Here is a 19,545-nt window from a genome sequence, read left to right on the forward strand (position 1 = left end):
TGCACCCACCCCTTCTGGCATCGCTCACCTTCATATCTGCCAGGCTGCGCCCACTTCACAGAACCATCCCTTTGCCTGTTCTGCGCCCCACTCCCACAATCTGAGACTCTGAAATGACAAGGGAGAAGTAATGGGACTTGGCCCCCCTTTCTTACATAAGGACATTTCAGCCCAGGACCCAACAAATGCAGACAGATACACCATGGAGTGAATGGATGAATTTGCCCAAAAGGAAAAAGATAAAAATAATTAAAACAGGAACATTAAAAAGCTGGCAGGGAGCGAGTGAAATATTTAATGGCTGATTAAATAAAAACGAGCTATATGCTCTGCATCGTGAACAAGGACAAGGTTTTGGCTTGACTTGATGAGGAAATCTAATACCATTGTAGGAACACAAAAATGACACACACACACTTGATAATGATCAGACAATAAGTTATATCTCTAAGCGGCTAAATCTCATGTTGCTTTAAACAGAGAGAAGAAATGAGGACAAAAGAAAGATGAAAATGCAGAGCCTGGGGATGGTGTGTCTGGGTTCCAGTGAGTACTCAGCTTAGCTCAAACCTGACTCACTTCCACTCCCCTCTCCCCTCTCCAGCTTGCCTAGATCCATTTCTTCCTTAGAGCCCCCCAGATCAGACCTTTAGAGAACAGAGCTCATTAGAATTTAATGCCATTCTGAATGAGACCTCTGGGAGACCCTCATTTAAAGAGCCACAAGCTCTGCTCACAGAAGCTGGCTGACTGAGTAGATGCAGCGACATCCTACACTCCAGATTCCTCAGGAGACTGCAAACGTGGACTGGGGGTGTGGAGGAGGAGTTTCCGGAAGAGGGAAGGCTGGCATGGAGGAGGGAGAAAGTCCTGATCGGTTCACCCTTCAGGGCATGGTCCACACCCACTGCCATATGCTGATCCCACATCACTCTTCCCTTCCAGAGAAAACACAGGACTCAGAAAATGCATTTCACTCAGAAACCCATCAACCTGGTCTCCGAGTGACACAGCAGCTCAGCGGAGGCAGCAACTACCCTGGGCATCAGGACAGGAGGGAAAGAGGGTGAACATTTAAGAAAACAAAACAAAAATCTCCGCTGTTTTCAAAAGAACTGCCGGCTGGGAAACACCAACACGATCTAACACCGCATCAGACACCAGCACGCCTCACACACAGGGACGTGATAAAACTGTGTGTTCTCCAAAGAAATAGAAGAATACTTTCCAAACGGCTATTTTCTTCATGGTTGCTGCTGCCAACCCCCTCTCTCTGATGGGTGTCAAGGTCCAGCCGAATTTGGTTGCCTCCTGGGAGATGTCACTCGCATCCCTGGCTGGTCAGTTCAAAGTCATCAGGGAGTGAGGAAAAATTTATCAAGTCCAAGGCGTGTCCAAAACCCAGCTACACAAAAACTCGCTGGCTGCCCCGCAGCCCTTCCAACAAACACACCAGCACACATGGAGCTCAGCCCCCAGACTTCATTTTGTCCCCCCTTAAGGAAAACAAGAGGCTGGTCCCCAAGACCAAGACTGAAAATCCAGGCCAGATGTGGGGTAGGTTTGTAGTTGCTACACACTTTTACATATTAAAAAAAAAAAAAAAGTGTGTGTGTTGAAATGACGGTCTGCTTTCCCACCAGTGGCCCAGCTCCAGAGGTCCTGTGGGTACAGCTCACAGCTCGGCTGTTGAAAGGATTAGCCAACCCTTTCAGTCTCCTGGGGCAGCAGCAGCCCCCTCTCCCCGCGGTCTGGCCATGGGCCTAGCCTCTACCCCCGCTGAACAAGGGGATCTTAATGTCACCCCCAAAACAAAAAATGTAGGTCCAGTGTTCAAAGCCAGAGGCAGAAGCGGCTGCACTCCAGGAAAGAGAAAAGACACTTTTGTGTTCGGCTAAAGCCCGCATTTTAGCCAAAGGGAATATAAATAACTCTGTGCCCAAACTGGCACTATTGCTTTTAAAAACAGAATAAGAAAGAAAGAAAAAGAATCCATGCCAGATCCCAAGCTGGTCCTTGCTGGAGCTGTCCAGGCTGTTGGGACATGGATCGGGGCAAAGGGTCTTCATGAGGATTTTCAATTTGGGGAAAAAACAGTCATGGACAGAGGGAATTCTGGAATCCTTCCACCATAGACTTAGAAAAGCAGGTGGCTCCAGCCATGCAATCGCAGAGTAGAGATCTACCTGATCAGGGTTCTCGGTAGAAATCAGGACTTCCCAGCTTCCTAACCGCCCCAGCTGTATCCCAGGTGCAAAGAGAAATAGAAAAAAAGAATCTTCAGTTGCTGCCTTCAAACCAACCAGCGCTTACGCAGAGAAAAAGGGAGAGGAGGTGTGCAAGCTGGCATATTTGATCCAAATCAGATCCCCAGCTGGATGGGCTTGTGTTTCCTGGTCAGGGCCCGGAGGGCGGATGTCTCTTTCAGGGTCCTTGGCAGGATGAGGTCTTGGGAGGCCTGAGCAGCAATCAGTGTTCATGGCAACAGTTGATTTTGCCTTCTGACTGCTCTAGGAGGTCCAGCATCTCCTCAATGATGGCCCGAAGTGCCCGGCCCAGCTGGTCTGCATTGTACGGCTTGCCCAGAGGGGGCACGTGAACAAAGGCTGAGCGGCCATGACTCTGGTACAGAGAGGTATAGTAGGTGAAGTCGCAGAGGTACCTAAGCCATAGGGTGTGGGGGATGGGAGGGAGACCAAAATGGGATTAGAGAGTGAATGTTCCATCCAAACCCATCCTAACACAGCCCCTCAACCTCACCATCTGCAAGATGGAATACTGCTCCTCCCCACCCCAGGCAGCAAAAATGAAAAAACAAAACAAAACAATAACTCCAAGTGCTGGTGTATATGTGGAGAAAGAAGCAACATGAGATGCTCTTGGTTGGGATGCAAATTGCCCCAGGGGAGGGCAATCTGGCAGGCTTTACAGGTGTACAATATTCAATTAAAATTAAAATTACAGGTGTACAATATTCAACGTCCTGTGATACACCATGATGGAAAAGAATACAAAAAAGAATATATGTATATATATAACATGTATATATACATATAAACTTAAATGTAGGCTTCACTGGTGGCTCAGATGGGAAAGAATCCGCTTGCAATGTGGGAGACCTGGGTTCAATCTCTGGGTTGGGAAGATCCCCTGGAGAAGGGAACGGCTACCCGCTCCAGTATTCTGGCCTGGAGAATCCCATGGACAGAAGAGTAGGCTGGCAGGCTACAGTCCACAGGTGGCAAAGAGTTGGACATGACCGAGCGACTTTCACACACACACACACACACAGATATGATATATATATAACTGAATCACTTTTCTGTACAACAGCAATTAATACAATATTGTAAATCAACTAATAATTGAAAATAATCAAAAATAATTTTTAAAAAAATTACAAATGCACAGACTTTATGACCTGATGTTTCAAGTTTTTAGACTCTATCTCAGGAACCATGTGCACCAGAGCAGAAGAACGATGAACAAGGTATTTGTTGCAGCATGATGTGTAAAAACAGAAAAACAGGAAGCAAACTGCTAAAATGTGAACACTGGTGGTCCCCTCCCAAACTCCTCCCACCCTGTGGAGGACACAGCCAGTCGGCAGTCTGCAACCTGTAGGAAGGCCTTCATCAGAACGCCACTGCGCTGCACCTTGATCTTGAACTTCCCTGCCTCCAGAATTATAAGCGATTTCTGTTGTTTACCCAGTTGGGTTTTTTTGGTTATAGAGGCCTGAATAGAATAAGATACCACCTAAATGTCCACTGACAGTGAAAGTCAAAGAGGCTCAGTAGCGTCCGACTCTTTGTGACCCCATGGACTATGCAGTCCATGCAATTTTCCAGGTCAGAATACTGAAGTGGGTAGCCATTCCCTTCTCCAGGGGATCTTCCCAACCCAGGGATCTAACCCAGGTCTCCCATATTGCAGGTGGATTCCTTACCAGCTAAGCCATCAGGGAAGCCCGTCCACTGACAGAGGAATGACTTAATAAACGGATTCATCTGCACAGTGGAATACTATGCAGTGGTTTACAAGGGATGTGGTGGATCCATAGGAAGACAGAACTCACCAAGACCCCTAGCACATGCCCACAAATGACACTGAGGAAGGGAACTCTCATGAAATCCACACCATATAACCTCATCCACATAAAAGCAAAGCAAAACAGAACAAAATGCAAAAGCAGCACATGAAGTGTCCTATACATGTATAGAAACATGTGTGGCTAAGAAGGAAGTGTCACAATTTAAGTCTCTGATTTAACAGAGGGATCCCTGGCAGGGAATGAGGTGGGGGGAGAGAGAGGTCAAGAGAATCTTTCACAACGGGAACACATGAAAATATATTTCAGAATTATCTGAGTAACTTAAAATTAGCTTCAGGAGAGTTTCCTGGTTGCCTAGTGGTTAGGGTTCCAGGCTTTCACTGACAGGGCCTGCAATGTGTGTGGCCCAGTCAAAAAAAAAAGTTAGTTTTAAAAAAAGACTGATGGGAGAAGGGAGGGATAATGCAAGAGTAGGGAATTAAGAGGTACAAGCTATTAGGTATAAAATAAGCTACAAAAATAGAGGATATATCGTGCAACACAGGGAATATAGCCAATATTTTATAATAACTATAAATGGAGTATATACACCTTTAAAACTGTGAATCACTGTACTGTACATCTGTAATATATAATATTATATGTCAACTACACTTCAATTTGAAAAAGAAAATAAAGACTGATGGTAAATTCAGTTACTTCTTCATTCTGTCCACTGAATTTGCTACCTGCTGCTTTTGGACTGGTGAGGTATACACAGTGTTGAGAACTGAGGTACTTGGTGTCGAGAGGACATAGAACAGAGAAGTCTGGGAGTCAGGGGAGGCCTTCCCAAAGAGCCAACATGTTGGAGTTAAGACCTGAAACAGTCTTATCAGTGGGAAGTGAGTTCTGAGCAGATGCCATAGCATGTGCAAAGGCCCTGAGGCTAGAGTGAGCTTGGGGTGTGTGAGGAGCAGGAGGAGAGTGGTTTGTGGGTGTGGAAGGCAATGGGTGAGGGGAGAGTAGAGGCAGAGGAGGCTGGAGAGGTGGACAGGGGCCAGACCACATGGGACCTGTGGCTGGCAGAGAGTTGGGATTTTATTTGAGGTGCAGTGGGAACTGCAAGAAGAATTAAGCAAGTTAGGGACTTCATCTGCCTTAAATTAATAAAAGAATTTCTAATAGGCTGAATAGTTAGTTTCTCCTCCAAATTTCTGTTCACCTAGAACATCAAAATGTGACCTGATTTGGAGATAGAATTTTGCAGACATAATTGGTTAAGATGAGGTCACACTGGATGAGGGTACGTCTTATATCCAATGACTTGTGTCCTTGTAAGAAGGCCATGTGAAGACACATACCAGGAAGAAGCCATGTGGAGATGAAGGCAGTGATTTGGGGTAAAGTATCTCAAGCCATGGAACATTCAGGGTTGTCAGAAGCCACCAGAAGCCAGGAGAAGGTCTGAGATTCCCCCTCAGGCCCTCCAGAAGGAACCAGCCCTGCTGACACCTTGATTTTGAACTTCTAGCCTTCAAACTGGGAGAGAATAAATGTTTGTTGTTCTAAGCCACCAACATGGTAATTGGTTACAGCAGCCACAGGAAACTAATATAGAAACTGACTGCTTAGGGGAGAAGGACCACCAGGGTTGGAGCAGAGGTGGCAGGAGGGACAGTAGGAAGGCAGCCAGAGCCACGGCCAGGAGATGCCAGGGGCCTGGGTTGGGAAAAGTGGGCAGAGCCACAGATAATGAGTTGCAGATGGGACCTGTTATGAATCTATACTAGCTGTGAGCCTTATGCACGTTGAGAATTATATACTGTGAAATCCTATGTAAAGTTTATGGTGTAAAATATTATGTGTGTGTGCTGGGCTTGCCTGGTGGCTCAGTGGCAAAGAATCTACCTGCCGATGCAGGGCATGCAAGAGATGCTGGTTTGATCCCTGGGTCGGGAAGAAACCTGGAGGAGGCCGTGGCAACCCACTCCGGTAATCTTGCCTGGAGAATCCCATGGATGGAGGAGCCTGGCGGGCTTCAGTCCAGGGGGTCACAGAGAGTTGGGCATGACTGAAGCGACTTAGCATGTGTGTATGTTAAGTCGCTTCAGTCATGTCAGACTCTTCTTGACCGTACTATTTAAATAGTCCATGCTTTGATTTCAATACCTTTAGACCATGAAATTTTTGGACCTTGTTTTATGTCCCTGGATATGTTCCAATGTCTCCTAGTTTACAGTCTATGGGAACATGAATAGAATTTGTATCCTACTGCTCTGTGAAAACTGTATAAATCTTAATTATGTTGAATTGGTTCACAGTGCTTTTCAGGTCTACTACATCCTTCTACTTCTCTGTATATTCATTCTATTAATCTTTGAAGATTTGATATTGAAATTCCAACTAAAAATCTTAATTTATCTACTTAAAAAATAATTGTAATATATAGAGGAACTGGGCTTCTCTAGTGGCTCAGATGGTAAAGAATCTGCCTGAAATGCAGGAGACCTGGGTTCGATCTTTGGATTGGGAATATCCCCTGGAGAAAGGAATGGCAACCCACTCCAGTGTTGTTGCCTGGAGAATTCCATGGACAAAGGAGCCTAGCAGGCCACATACAGTACATGAGATCCCAAAGAGTCGGACACGAATGAGCAACTAACACATAGTGGAACTATATGTAACCTTGGTCTGTATCTTCCAAGTCTCCTGTAAATGTGTTATCACACTTTCATAATTTAAAAAAAAACCTAAAAATAAATAAATAGTCCATCAAGTGGTAAATCAATGACCTTTTCAAAAGTAAAAAAAAAAAAATAAGTTAGCACTTGGCCCAACAGGGTCACGGTCAAACACACTTGGCTTATTCAACACTCACCCCATTCACACCTACACCACAGGGGCCCCATGGCGCCTTACCTGCCTGCATCTTGTGAAATGGCCACTGACACATCTAAGCCCAGTGTAGTAACCCTCTTACATACAGCATCCATGTCGATGATGGAGTCAATGCTCTCAGGCCCGTCCTCCACACAGCACTGGGAGCCGGGGCAGAATCGGCAGTTGTCCAGGCCCTTGTAACCCTTGTTGTGTCCACACTTCTCCAGCGTGACTGCAGTTGCCATGCCTGACACTCCTACATGCACCACCAGCTGCAGACAGATGGGTTCAGCTTAATAAGGTCTGGTCATGGGACTGGGGAATCCCCCCAGGCCAAGGAAAGGACAGTATCCTCACAGAGCTCTGCTGGTGGTTATGTGCTTTCTGACATCTTGCTGCTGGAACAGATCCTGCAATCACTCTTACAGAAAGGTGTGCCATGTGAAACACGCAAGAATGTGAAATATGCCAAGTTGTTCATAGGAGCTTTGTCATTACAATACTGGAAACAATCTAATTGGCCATTCATGGGGAGGGGGGTTGACTAAATAAATTATGAGCTACTATGCTCAAGGCAATTTTGTATGGAATAATCTTCAAGACATATTGCCAGATGCAAAAGGCAAGGTATAATTTCCAAGAATCTAATCTAAAAATAATCAAAGAGATAATAATCTGCCAATGGTCACTTCAGTGTAATTTATAAAAATGAGAAAAAAACATGGAAATGAATAGCAAGCCCAATAATAGAAGAATGGTTATATTAATTACTAAATATTACACAGCTATAAAAATAATGGTGAGGGAGAATTTTTAATGACCTGTGTGATTAAAAGCTCCTGGGCTGCTTTATCTGCTCTTGGATGCCTGGCACGGTTACCTGGTGCTCCATAAACCAGTAGTACCAGATAACACAGTGATCTCCTGTGAATGGAAAAACAAACTAGCAGCTGTAGTTTATACTTTATGGGGCTGAATGGTGACTCTGCCACCATCACATACATACGAAAAAGGTATGTCCTTATGCTAATACCTAGAAATTGTGACTGGGATCTTATTTGGGAAAAGGGTCGTGCCAGATGCAATTAAGTAAAGGATCTCAAGATGAAGTCCTCCTGGATTATCTGGATGGACCCGAAATCCATTGACAAATGCCCTTAAAAGAGACACACAGAGGAGGGACAGAGGGAGAGGGAAGGAGAAAGTTTTGTGAAGACAGTGGCAGAGGATAGAGTGATGCAATCACAAGCCAAGGAATGTCTAGAGCCCCCAGGTGCTGGAAGAAACAGGCAGGACCCTCCCCTAGAGCCTTTGGAGGGAGCTACAGCTCCGCTGTGATTGTGGACTTCTGCCCTCCAGGACTGTGTGCAGATAAATTTCTGTTGTTTTAAGATACCTCGTTGGCAGTCAACTGTTACAGCAGTCACACTAATCCATGTAGCACATGCTCAGTTGCTCAGCGGCGTCCGACTCTTTTCGACCCCATAGATTGTAGCCCACCAGGCTTCTCTGTCCATGGAATTTCCCAGGCAAGAATACCGGAGTGGGTTGCCATTTTCTACTCCAGGGGATCCTCCCGACCCAGGAATCAAACCCTCATCTCTTGCATCTCCTGCACTATAGGCGGATTCTCTACCCCTGCGCCACCTGGAAAGCTCTAACGGTGAAGTACACTGCTTAAATAGTACTTGCAGGTGGGCACATTTGTAAATGCAGATGCATGTGTGTGAAGAAGATGTGAGTGATGACAATAACCATGGTACCAGTCAACCATTATTGAGAGCCTATTGTAGGCCAGGAGTTCTCAACCAGGGCTTGGGCAATATCTGGAGACATTATGGGGTATCAGACTGGAGACAGAGAGCTCCTGGCATCTAATGGGTGGTGGTATGCTGCTTAGCCCCCTTTAGAGTGCACAGCACAGCCCATCACACAGAAGGCTCTGGCCCCAGCGAGGCTGAGAAATCCTGGGGTAGGCTAAGGAAACGTTTATCACCCTTCTGGCCTCATCTCCCTCATCGCCACCACAAACTCAGGATGTTGGTACTGGTGATATTCTGATCTATAATAAGAAATATAGGGACTTCCCTGGCAATTCAGTGGTTAAGACTTCGCCTTGCAATGCAGGGGGTGTGGGTTTGATCCCTGTTCGGGGAGCTAAGATCCTACATGTCTTGTGGCCAAAAAGCCAAGCATAAAACAGAAATCATATTGTAACAAATTCCATAAAGCTTTTAAAAATGGTCTACATCCAAAAAAAATCTTAAAAAAAATAAATATTTATTTGTTATTAGTCCACTATTTCAGGCACAGAGCTCTTAAAACCTGTAGAGTTCCCTAAGTGATGAAAGCAATAAAGGTGTCCTGTTGTGGTTTTTTTTTTTGGGTCGCGTGGCATCGAGATCTTAGTTTCCTGACCAGGGATCAAACTCATGCCTCCTGCAAGGGAAGTGAGGAATCTGAACCACTGGACTGCCAAGGAAATCCCCTGTGTTGTTAATGAGGTAATTAATTTTTTTTATTTCTGGTTGCACTGGACCTTCATTCTGTGGGCATTTTCCTCTAATTGTGGAGGGCTACCCTCTGGTTGCAGTGCTCAGGCTTCTCATTGTGGTGGCTTCTCTGGTGGAGCACAGGCTCTACGTGCGCGGGCCTCAGTGGTTTCAGTGCATAAGATTAGTTGCTCTGCCGCCTGTGAAATCTTCCTGGACCAGGGATCGAACCCATGTCCCTGCACTGGCAGGCAGATTCCTATCCACTGAGCCACCAAGGAAGTCCAATGAGATAACTTCTGGAAAACACCTTAGAATGGGGGCTGGTTGCCAGGGGAACCAGCCACGTGATTAGAACACTGAAACTTTCAACTCCAACCCCTGTCCCCCCCAACCTCAGAGGAAGGGAGAGGCCCTGGACGTAGAGTCCAGATGTCAGTAGCCAAACAATTAATCAGTCATGCCTATGTCATGAAGCCTCCATAAAACACTTAAACAACAGGGTTGGGAGAGCTTTAAATTAGTGAACAAATGAAGATTTGGGGAGAGTGGGGCACTCAGAGAGGGCGTGGAAGCTCTACACACCTTCCCCCATACTTTGCCCTATGCATCTCTTTCATCTGAGTGGTTATTCCTGAGTTACGTACTCTTATGATAAACTGGTAATCCAGCGAGTAAATGGGTTCCTGAGTAGTGAGCAGCTTCAGCAAAATTAATTGAACCCAAAGAAGGGATCTGATTTATAGTCAATTGGACAGAAGCCCAGGTAACAACCTGGACTTAAGACTGCCATCTGCAAACTATTCTATATAAAATGGATAAACAACAAGGTCTATATTCAATACCCTATAATAAACTGTAATGGAAAATAGCTTTAAAAAGAGTATGTGTGTGTGTGTATAACTGAATCACTTTGCTATACAGCATAAATTAACACAACATTGTCAATCAACTGTACGTCAATAAAAAAAAAAGATTGGAATCTGGAGGGCAGTCCTTAACCTGTGGAATTTGATTCTTTTTATTTTTTATATTTTTGGCCACACCCTAGGCATGTGGGATCAGTTCCCTAACCAGGAATCTAACCCATACGCCCTGTGGTGGAAGGGCAGAGTCTTAACCACTAGAGAGCCAGGGAAGTCCTGGAGTGTGAGAACTGAGCTGAATTGTAGGACTCCCAGCTGCCGTTCAAGAATTTCATGGTGCGGATAACCCCCTACACACACTGAATTGGGTGGTACAATTTCAGTACTATAGTCACCCCTTGGCTTGGTATCTACCTGTGATAGCTTCCAGGTCCCCTCTCCTCCCTTGGATACCAAAATCTGGGGGTGCTAGAGTTCCTTATCTAAAATGGCCTAGTATTTGCATAACCTACTCACATCTTCCAGTATACATGAAATCACCTCCAGATTACTTATAATACCTAACAGAATGTAAACGCTGTGTAAATAAATAGCTTTCCGCTCAAGGAAATTCAAATTTTGCTTTTTGAAACTTCCAGGAATTTTTTTTTTTCTGCACTGCACTGCTTGTAGCATCTTAGTTCCTCAACCAGGGATGGAACCCAGGGTGTGGAAGCATAGAGTCCTAACCACTGGATTACCAGGAAATTCCCTGGAATTTTTTTTTTTTGAAGTATTTTTGATCTGTGCTGGGTTGAATCTTGACTATTATTATTTCCACCTGTCACAGAAGGAAACTGAGGCATGTGGAAGCCTTTCTGTATGGTGAGAAGTTTCCTAAAAATATTTTCATGCATGAGGTTTTCTTTTTAACTAGAATAAGACAGGGCTGCCTAGACACAGTAGAGGAAAAAGCTCATTCAAAGAAACTTCAGCCAATTATCGCTAAGCCTCTAGGCCCCTCGCTGTGAAAACAGGCAAATTCCACTTGAGGAGCAATGAGAGGGCTCCTTAGAAAGCAAGATGCCTCAAGCCAGCCCTGAAGAATCTGAAATAACAGGCTAGAGTGGAAAACCGGGGCCCCCATAGGAGACTGGGACCTCACTTGTCAGAGATACCGGCCAAGTTCCTACACAGTTCGTGCCCAAGGTCTTGGCTGGGCCACAGCTACCTCTGGTAGGAGGGTGTGATTCCTGCCTGTGCGGCCTCCAATCCATCACATCTGGTTGAAAACCACAGCTCCCTCCCACAGGTATTTTCCCTTTGTGAAACACCACCCTCTCCCCTGACTCCTGCTTATTCTAGGAGGTTTGGAGAGAGGTGACACTACCCCCTGGCCACCAGAGTGGGCATGTGGGATCCAGGCTTCACAAATTACAGCATTCCTTCTTCCCCAGCCATAGTGATTGGCTCAAGAACTGAACTGTGACCCAAGCTGGCCAATGAGAATCAGCTATAGGCTAGAGAATAATTTGGAGGACAGGTGTTCTCTTTTTGCTGAGTTGAGAGGATATCAGTCAGCAGCCATCTATCATTGCCAAAACAAAAGCAAAGTGCAAAGCAAAGATGAGTGGTCAAGAGAGAAGGCTGATGACATTGGGTGAGCACCTGGATCAAGCTATACCTGAAGCATACAAATGTTGATGCTCAAGCTGGGTTGAGGTGTGTTTTGACTGTCACTTATAACAAAACATGTTGTGACTGATACAGAACTCTAGTGGGACAGAATCAGCCTCTGTGAAGTTTCAGATGTTTGCTTTCCTCTCTCACCTCCAAGGGTAACCCAGAAAAGTGCAGCATTTGCGGGGATAAGACTGGCATCATCCATGTGATCAGAGCAGGAACAAAGCCACACAAACCATCCATGCCTGGGGCACCCACCTGCAGATCCTGATAGGGAAGCACCTACCTTTACCCCACTCACCTTTGCCCCACTTACCTGTGGACTGTGCTTCTCCCACAGGGCAGGAATGAGCCTCTGGACTGTCTGATACTCCACCGGAATCTCATACACATGTAGATCCACGCTGTCCCCAAGCCCTAGCTTCTCCAGCTCCTGGAAGCAAAAGCAGAGGAAATGCTGTGGTCTTAGGTCCGGGCTGCAGGGATAACACGATCTCTGGGGATAAGCTGACCTGTCCTCAGAAAACAAGCAGGGCTCCTGACTCACGGCAGAGCAGGAAGGCACCTGTGCTCATCCACCCCAAAGCTCCTCCCTCAGCCCCTTCTCCACCCATTCTCTCAGCATCTCCGTGGGCAGCAGCATGGTGCTGTGGACTCTGAAGCTAGGCTCCTGGATTTGAACCCTCCCTGTGTGACCTTGGACATCCCAGGTGGCGTTAGTGGTAAAGAACCTGCCTGCCAACGCAGGAGACTCAAGAGACACAGGTTCAATCCCCGGGTCGGGAAGATTCCCCTGGAGAAGGGCATGGCAACCCACTCCAGTATTCTTGCCTGGAGAATCCCAAGGACAGAGGAGCCTAGCAGGCTACAGTCCATGGGGTCGTGAAGAGTCAGACAGGACTGAAGTGACTAGCACATGTGTGACCTTGGGGAAGTCACTTAACCTCTCTTTGACTCAGTTCTCTCGTCTGTAAAATGGAGAAAATGACGTATTTACTTCATAAGGTAGTTGTAATAATTGAAGGAACTAACTCACACCAAAGAGTTTCAAGCAATGCTGCAATGCTTAGCATATTGTAAGTGCTCAAATAGTACTGGCTACCATTACTACTGTTATTTTTGCTGTTTGTTATTATGGTCTTCCTTTGTTATACCTGTTAAGAATTATTTATGATCTTGGTGCATGGTACATAGCAGCGTCCGACATATTTACAGATGGACCCAATTCATGAGAGAGTCTCTAACCATCTCAGGAATGAAGAGGTGTAAGAACATCATGGATTATAAACAAAAATGGGCTGTGATGACCCCAATGTTCCTAGCAGCACTATTCACAATAGCTAAGACACAGAAGCAATCTAAATGTCCATCAACAGATGAATGGATAAAGAAGATGTGTGTGTTATATATATATATATATATATATATGGAATGCTAATCAGCCATAAAAAAGAATGAAATAACATCATTTGAAGCAATGTAGATGGACCTAGAGATTATCATGTTAAGTAAAGTAAGCCAGACAGAGAAATACAAATATTGTATGATATATGTGATATTATCTTGTCACTTATCTGGACGCTAAAAAAAAATGACATAAATGAATTTATTTACAAAACAGAAACAGACTCACAGACATAGATAAAAACTTATGGTTACCAAAGGGGATGGGGGGGGTCAAGGAAAAAGATAAATTAGGAGTTTGGGATTAACATACACAAACTACTATATATTAAACAGGCAAACAATAAGGACCTACTGTATAGCACAGGAAACTATATTCAATATCTTGTAACAACCTATAATGGAAAAAATCTATTTGCATATATATACATATGGTATACATATATTATATATTATTATATATATATATATATATATATATATTTACATAAATAAATGGGGCTTTCCAGGTAGCTCAATGGTAAAGAATCCACCTGCCAATTCAGAAGGCACAAGAGATGCATTTTTGATCCCTGGGTCAGGAAGATCCCCTGGAGGAGGAAATGGCAACCCACTCCAGTATTCTTGCCTGGAGAATCCCACAGACAGAGGAGGCTGGTGGGCTGCAGTCCATGGGGTTGCAAAGAGTCAGGCATGACTGAGCACACACGCATGCATATAAATATATATCTGGAAAAAGAGGCTATTGCTGGACCACCACAGGTGTACTTTTCTGGGGAAACACAGGTGTTTTCTTCAGATTCTCAATGTGTCAGTGCTCATGACTGGGCTTCTTCCCCTAGATTGGCGCAAGGCCCAGCACATAGTAGACCCAGAAAATTTTCCTGGAGAAGGGGATGGCAACCCACCCCAATATTCTTGCCTGGAGAATTCCACGGACAGAGGAGCCTGGTGGGCTATAGTCCAAAGTGTCACAAAGAGTTGGATACCTAATACTTGTGGGATTCACTAGAGGTGAGTTTTTATGTTGTTTTTTTTTTTTTTGCCATGCCACATGGCTTCTGGGATCTTAGTTCCCGGACCAGAAATCGAACCCAGGCCCATGGCAGTGAAAGTGTGGAGTCCTAACCACTGGACTGATAGGGACAGAATAGGATAGTTATACAGGTGACTATGGAAGTTCCAGGAGGGGACTATGGATAGAGAGTAGAGAAGGAAACCTAGGAACTTTGGGGAGATTACTGTAAGTTAATGATCACTCATGTAAGCTATTGGAATGTCATGGAATGAAACAGCATGCTTAACTATAGAGCCAGAAATAAAAACATGAGATATGCCCCAGGCCATTAGGTGGAAGAAAAATGTCACCACCCTTTTATGTATGTATATATGCTCAGTCATGTCTGACGCTGTGACCCCATGGACTGTAGCCCGCCAGGCTCCTCTGCCCATGGAATTTTCCAGGCAAGAATACCGAAGCAGGTTATTTCCTCCTCCAGGGAATTTTCCTTACCCAGGGACTGAACGCGTGTCTCTGGAGTCTCTGGCATTGGTAGGCAGGTTCTTTACCACTAGCGCCACCTGGGAGTCGGTGATGGACAGGGAAACCTGACATGACTGAGCGACTGAACTGAACTGAGTGCCGCCTGGGAAGCCCCACCACCCTTCCACTGATTTGAACAAGCATCACAATAATCTGAGTTGACCTCATAGGGTCAGATATTCTCCTGCCCAAAATGAAGGAAGAGCTAGTGATGTAAGCCTCACATCTACTCGAGGGAGACTGTCTTCCCCTCCTCCTTTCCTTTGACTATAAAATTGTAGCCCAATTAATCCTCAGGGCAGAGCTCCCTCATTGGCCCGCTGGCATCTCTTCCAAGTGTCCTATATTAATAAATCTACTTCTTGCCTCACTTTGTCTCTCACTGAATTCTTTCTGTGATGAGACATCAAGAACCTGAGCTTCATTAAGTCCTTAAACTAGGTGTTGTGATCTTAGTTGGAAGACCGCGAGTTCTGGCCTGATTCGAGTTGAGGCACATGGGTTCAGGCCCCAGTCAGAGGTGAACGGTTTCAGGAGCACCAGCGGAAGTCCCAGAGGTGAGTTCTTGCATCTCCTGCAGCGGCTGCAGGATTTCCTTCTCCAGTCACCTTGACCTTGCTACCCACGCTGTCCCAACTCCGTGCCCCATCAACTGCAGTTGCTCTAGAGAGTGTCCAGGAAAGGTGGGTCTCTCCTCACTGATGTGCTGTGTGCTAAGTCACTTCAGTCGTGTCCGACTCTTTGAGGCCCCATAGACTGTAGCTCGCCAGGCTCCTCTGTCCATGGGATTCTCCAGGCAAGAATACTGGAGTGAGTTGCCATGCCCTCCTCCAGGGGATCCTCCCTACCTAGGAATCAAACCCACGTCTCTTATGTCTCCTGCGTTGACAGGCAGGTTCTTTACAGTACCACTAGCATCATCTGGGAAGCCTCCCCCTCACTGATAGATAACTCCAAATTGCTTCCCGAAGAGGGTGTGTCAAGGTCACCTGGAGACAAGGACATCTGGAGGGTACGTGGGGTGTGGTGGGTGGGGGAGGAGTCTCAAATGCCAACACCAGGAACTAGGACCCCAATCGTCTTGCCAAGCCCAGTGATGTGTAAGATCAGGAGGGGCCCCCCAAGAAATCCCACAGCCGGAGAGATGAGGGCAGAGTGCAAGCCTGCTCCCCAAACTTGGTGCACGGTGAGCTGCAGACACTGGTGGGTAGATGACTGGGGGGCAAGGGGGGTATATTTTATGTGAAATCTATTTTAAAATACACTAAAGAAAAAACTTCGTAAAATATGTAATTTTTTACACAGTCATTTTTCTTGGTCACTAATATTTTTACTCTTCATGCTCCCTTGTCCTCTCAACTCCCCGGTCTGTGGAGATGGGAATCAGGGGGGACTTTCCTTAAAGGTTCGCAGATCCAGAGATGAGACAGGCCTGGTGCTCTTGGCACACAGCCACGATTTCTACCTGACCATACTGTTTTTTACACCATCGAACCCCTGAGAAGAGCTGGAAGTTTTAGATCTGTGCTCCCTGTTCCCATTCCCATGATTTTATCAATATTCACCCTGTTTCTGCACACCGCACGCCCAGGGCGATTATTCTGAATGGCCACACATTAAAAATAACAAGATTTGGGATTTCCCTGGAGGTCCAGGGGTTAAAACCCTATGCTTCCACTGAAGGGGGCTCGAGTTCAATCTTTGGTTCAGGAACTAAGATTCCACATGCTGCTCGGCGTGGGCAAAAAAACAAAAGAAGACATTACAGACCATTTTGCTTGAGGCTTATTGGATACACCCAAGTTCTGTTTGGGCTTCCCTGGTGGCTCAGATGGTAAAGAATCTGCCTGTAAGGAGGGAGACCAGGGTTTGATCCCTGGGTTGGGAAGATTCCCTGGAGGAGAGCATGGCAATCCACTCTAGTATTTTTTTTTTAGAAAGAAAATCATTTTATTCTAATTAGTTCACAAACAATAACATCAGAAAAGCACGTTTAAGAGGCCACAACTGCCTCTTCTGCCCTACCCCAAACTCAATACCATCTCAAAGAACTTCTATATAGTGACAACGCCCTCTTCCACTGCAATCCCGAAGCACAAAAGCTATTAATAATCAAGGAGAAGTTTAACGGGTGGCCTCACACTTCATATCTTCACTATTAATTTTACTTTAATTGCTAAATCAACATGGTCATGAGAGGTGATTTTTCTTGTCTTCAGTTGGCACTTCTTGATTAAGCTAATCCGTTGGCCAATCTGCACTGTTTCAGCACCTCGATGAAACCCTCGCAAAGTTTAAGGTCACCCTGGCTCTGGACACACTCTAAAAACTGTTCCACCTCATAGAAGCAGGGGCCATTCTGCTGCAGCTGTGCCAGCTGGGTTCCCTGAGGCTCCTGGTAAGTGATTCAGGCCTTGAGGGCTCAGCACTGCTTCCTCCACTGAAGCCCCCCGTGATGGTGTGACCCAGAGTGTGGCCCACGGCAGAACCCACAGCCACGCCAGCAGCAGTGGTTGCCATCCAGGCCATCAGACCTGGCTGCTGGGAGCAGCAGCAGGGGAGCCAGCGGCAGGGGGAGCTGCTGCTGGCAGCTGAGCTGCGAGCACTGGCCTGGGTGGTACTCTCATCTGAGGCTGGCGGGAGGGGCCACGCAGGAAGTGTGGCCTCGGCTTCCAAGAGGCATCTTGACTGTACTGCTAAGCCCACTCTAGTATTCTTGCCTGGAGAATCGCGTGGAGAGAGGAGTCTGGTGGACTACACAGTCCATGGGGTCGCAAAGAGTCGGACATGACTGAGCAACTATGCACAGCACAGCACAAGTTTTGTTTGGCAAGTTGATTGGAGACCAAATCTCATCTCCTCTCCTGAATTGCCCCTCCTCTGTACATGGAATTCTCCAGGCAAGAATACTGCAGTGGGTTGCCATTCCCTTCTCCAGCGGATCCTCCCAACCCAAGGCAGAATCTAAAATCACATCATGAGACTTCCCTGGTGATCTGGTGGCTAAGATTCTGTGCTCCCAATGCATGGGATCCAGGTTTGATCCCTGGTCAGGGAACTAGATCCCCCATACCACAACTGAGAGTTCCCATGCCACAACAAAAGATCTCATGTGCTGCAGCTAGGACCCAGGTCAGCCAAATATATAAATAAATATTAAAAAAAAAATCAAATCGAATCATATCACAGCCTTTCCTGCTTCTTCCCTGCTGTGACTCCTGCCAGGCTCAGAATAAAACTCTTAACTCCCCACCATGGCCCATGATGCCCTGGGGGTCTGGATGCTGCCCTCCTCTCCCTTTGTCCCCCTTCTGCTCCATTCCCCCAATACAGTCGCCTATATACCAGACTTACTCCTGCCTCAGGGCCTTTGCACTGGCTGTTCCTTCTGCTTAAAATGCTTTTTCTTTCTCTTTGAGGAGTCAATTGACTTCTTAGCCCTCATGTCTCAGCCTCCCAAGACTTCTGGAAGCCCCGCCCGCTTTATATGCTCTCTCGACCCCACAGGTCAATGTCCCAGCCACAGCCTAGGATGTGCACACATTAGATGCTGATGAATGTCAGCTGAACGAGTGAGCAGCTCAAGCATGGGCTGAGAACAAATACAGAACTAGCCGAGCCTAGGCAAGTACTTGACGCTCCTGAGGGCACCTTGCTTTCCTTAACTGTAAATGGGTTTGGACTTGCTGTTGGCTAAGACCCTTCTTTCCTTTTTATCCTTTCCTATATCTAAAAGTAGCCTCATCCATATGACCCAGCAATCCCACAACTGGTCATAAATCCTGAGGAAACCATAATTGAAAAGGACACATGTACCCCAGTGGTCACTGAAGCACTATTTGTAACAGCCAGGACACAGAAGCAGCCTAGATGTCCATCAACAGGTGAATGGATAAAGAAGCTGTGGTACATATACACAATGGAATATTACTCAGCCCTAAAAAGGAACACATTGGAGTCAGTTCTAATGAGGTAGATGAACCTTGAGCCTATTATACAGAGTGAAGTCAGTCAGAAAGAGAAAGACAAATATCATATATTATGTGTATATATGGAATCTAGAAAGACAGTACTGATGAACCTACTTGCAGGGCAGCAATGGAGACGCAGACAAAGAGAACAGACTTGTGGGCACAGTGGGGGAAGGAGAGGGTGGGATGAATTGAAAGAGTAGCATGGAAACATATACACTACCATATGTAAAACAGATGGCCAGTGGGAGCTTGCTGTTTTATTCAGAGAGCTCAAACCAGTGCTCTGTGACAATCTAGATGGGTGGGATGGGGCGGGAGGTTGAAGAGAGGTTCAAGAGGGAGGGGGCATATGTATATCTGTGGATGATCCATGCTGATATACAGCAGAAACCAACACAATATTGTAAAGCAATTATCCTCCAATTAAGAATAAATAAATTTTTAAAAAAATAGCCTCAGGATTTCCCTGGTGGCCCAGTGGCTAAGACTCTGCACTCCCAATGCAGTGGGGCCTGAATTTGATCCTTGATCAGGAACCAGATCTAGATCCCATGGGCCACAACTAAGACTTGGCATAGCTAAATAAATAAGCATTAATAAAAGAAAACAAAAGTAGCCTCACTATTCACAACAGCTGAAAGGCAGAAACAGCCTGAGTGTTCACTGATGGATGAAAGGATATAAACAA

The 19,545-nt window shown here is 45.9% G+C and overlaps 1 protein-coding gene and 1 pseudogene across 7 annotated transcripts in view; both read right to left on the reverse strand.

The window, feature by feature from the left end:
• Positions 1 to 272: 272 nt before the first annotated feature.
• Positions 273 to 19,545, reverse strand: part of PGPEP1 (pyroglutamyl-peptidase I) — a 34,522-nt gene continuing 15,249 nt past the window's right edge. For 3 of the 7 annotated variants that reach the window (XM_081496324.1, XM_081496325.1, XM_081496322.1), the window contains 4 exons: positions 12,768 to 12,904; positions 12,253 to 12,369; positions 6,956 to 7,188; positions 273 to 2,662 (listed from right to left, as the gene is read on the reverse strand). In XM_081496324.1, coding sequence (XP_081352450.1) covers positions 2,470 to 2,662; positions 6,956 to 7,188; positions 12,253 to 12,369; positions 12,768 to 12,812 — 588 coding nt within the window. In that variant the 5' untranslated portion in view covers positions 12,813 to 12,904 and the 3' untranslated portion in view covers positions 273 to 2,469. The remainder of the gene's footprint in view (positions 2,663 to 6,955; positions 7,189 to 12,252; positions 12,370 to 12,767; positions 12,905 to 19,545) is intronic. The other 4 variants (XM_081496321.1, XM_081496327.1, XM_081496326.1 and 1 more) reach the window with 3 other exon arrangements.
• LOC145508824 (coiled-coil-helix-coiled-coil-helix domain-containing protein 2 pseudogene) lies at positions 17,117 to 17,648 on the reverse strand (annotated as a pseudogene).

The sequence above is a fragment of the Giraffa tippelskirchi genome, chromosome 6, assembly GCF_054371585.1.
Source record: "Giraffa tippelskirchi isolate mGirTip1 chromosome 6, T2T-mGirTip1v1.2.pri, whole genome shotgun sequence".
Lineage (NCBI taxonomy): Eukaryota > Metazoa > Chordata > Mammalia > Artiodactyla > Giraffidae > Giraffa > Giraffa tippelskirchi.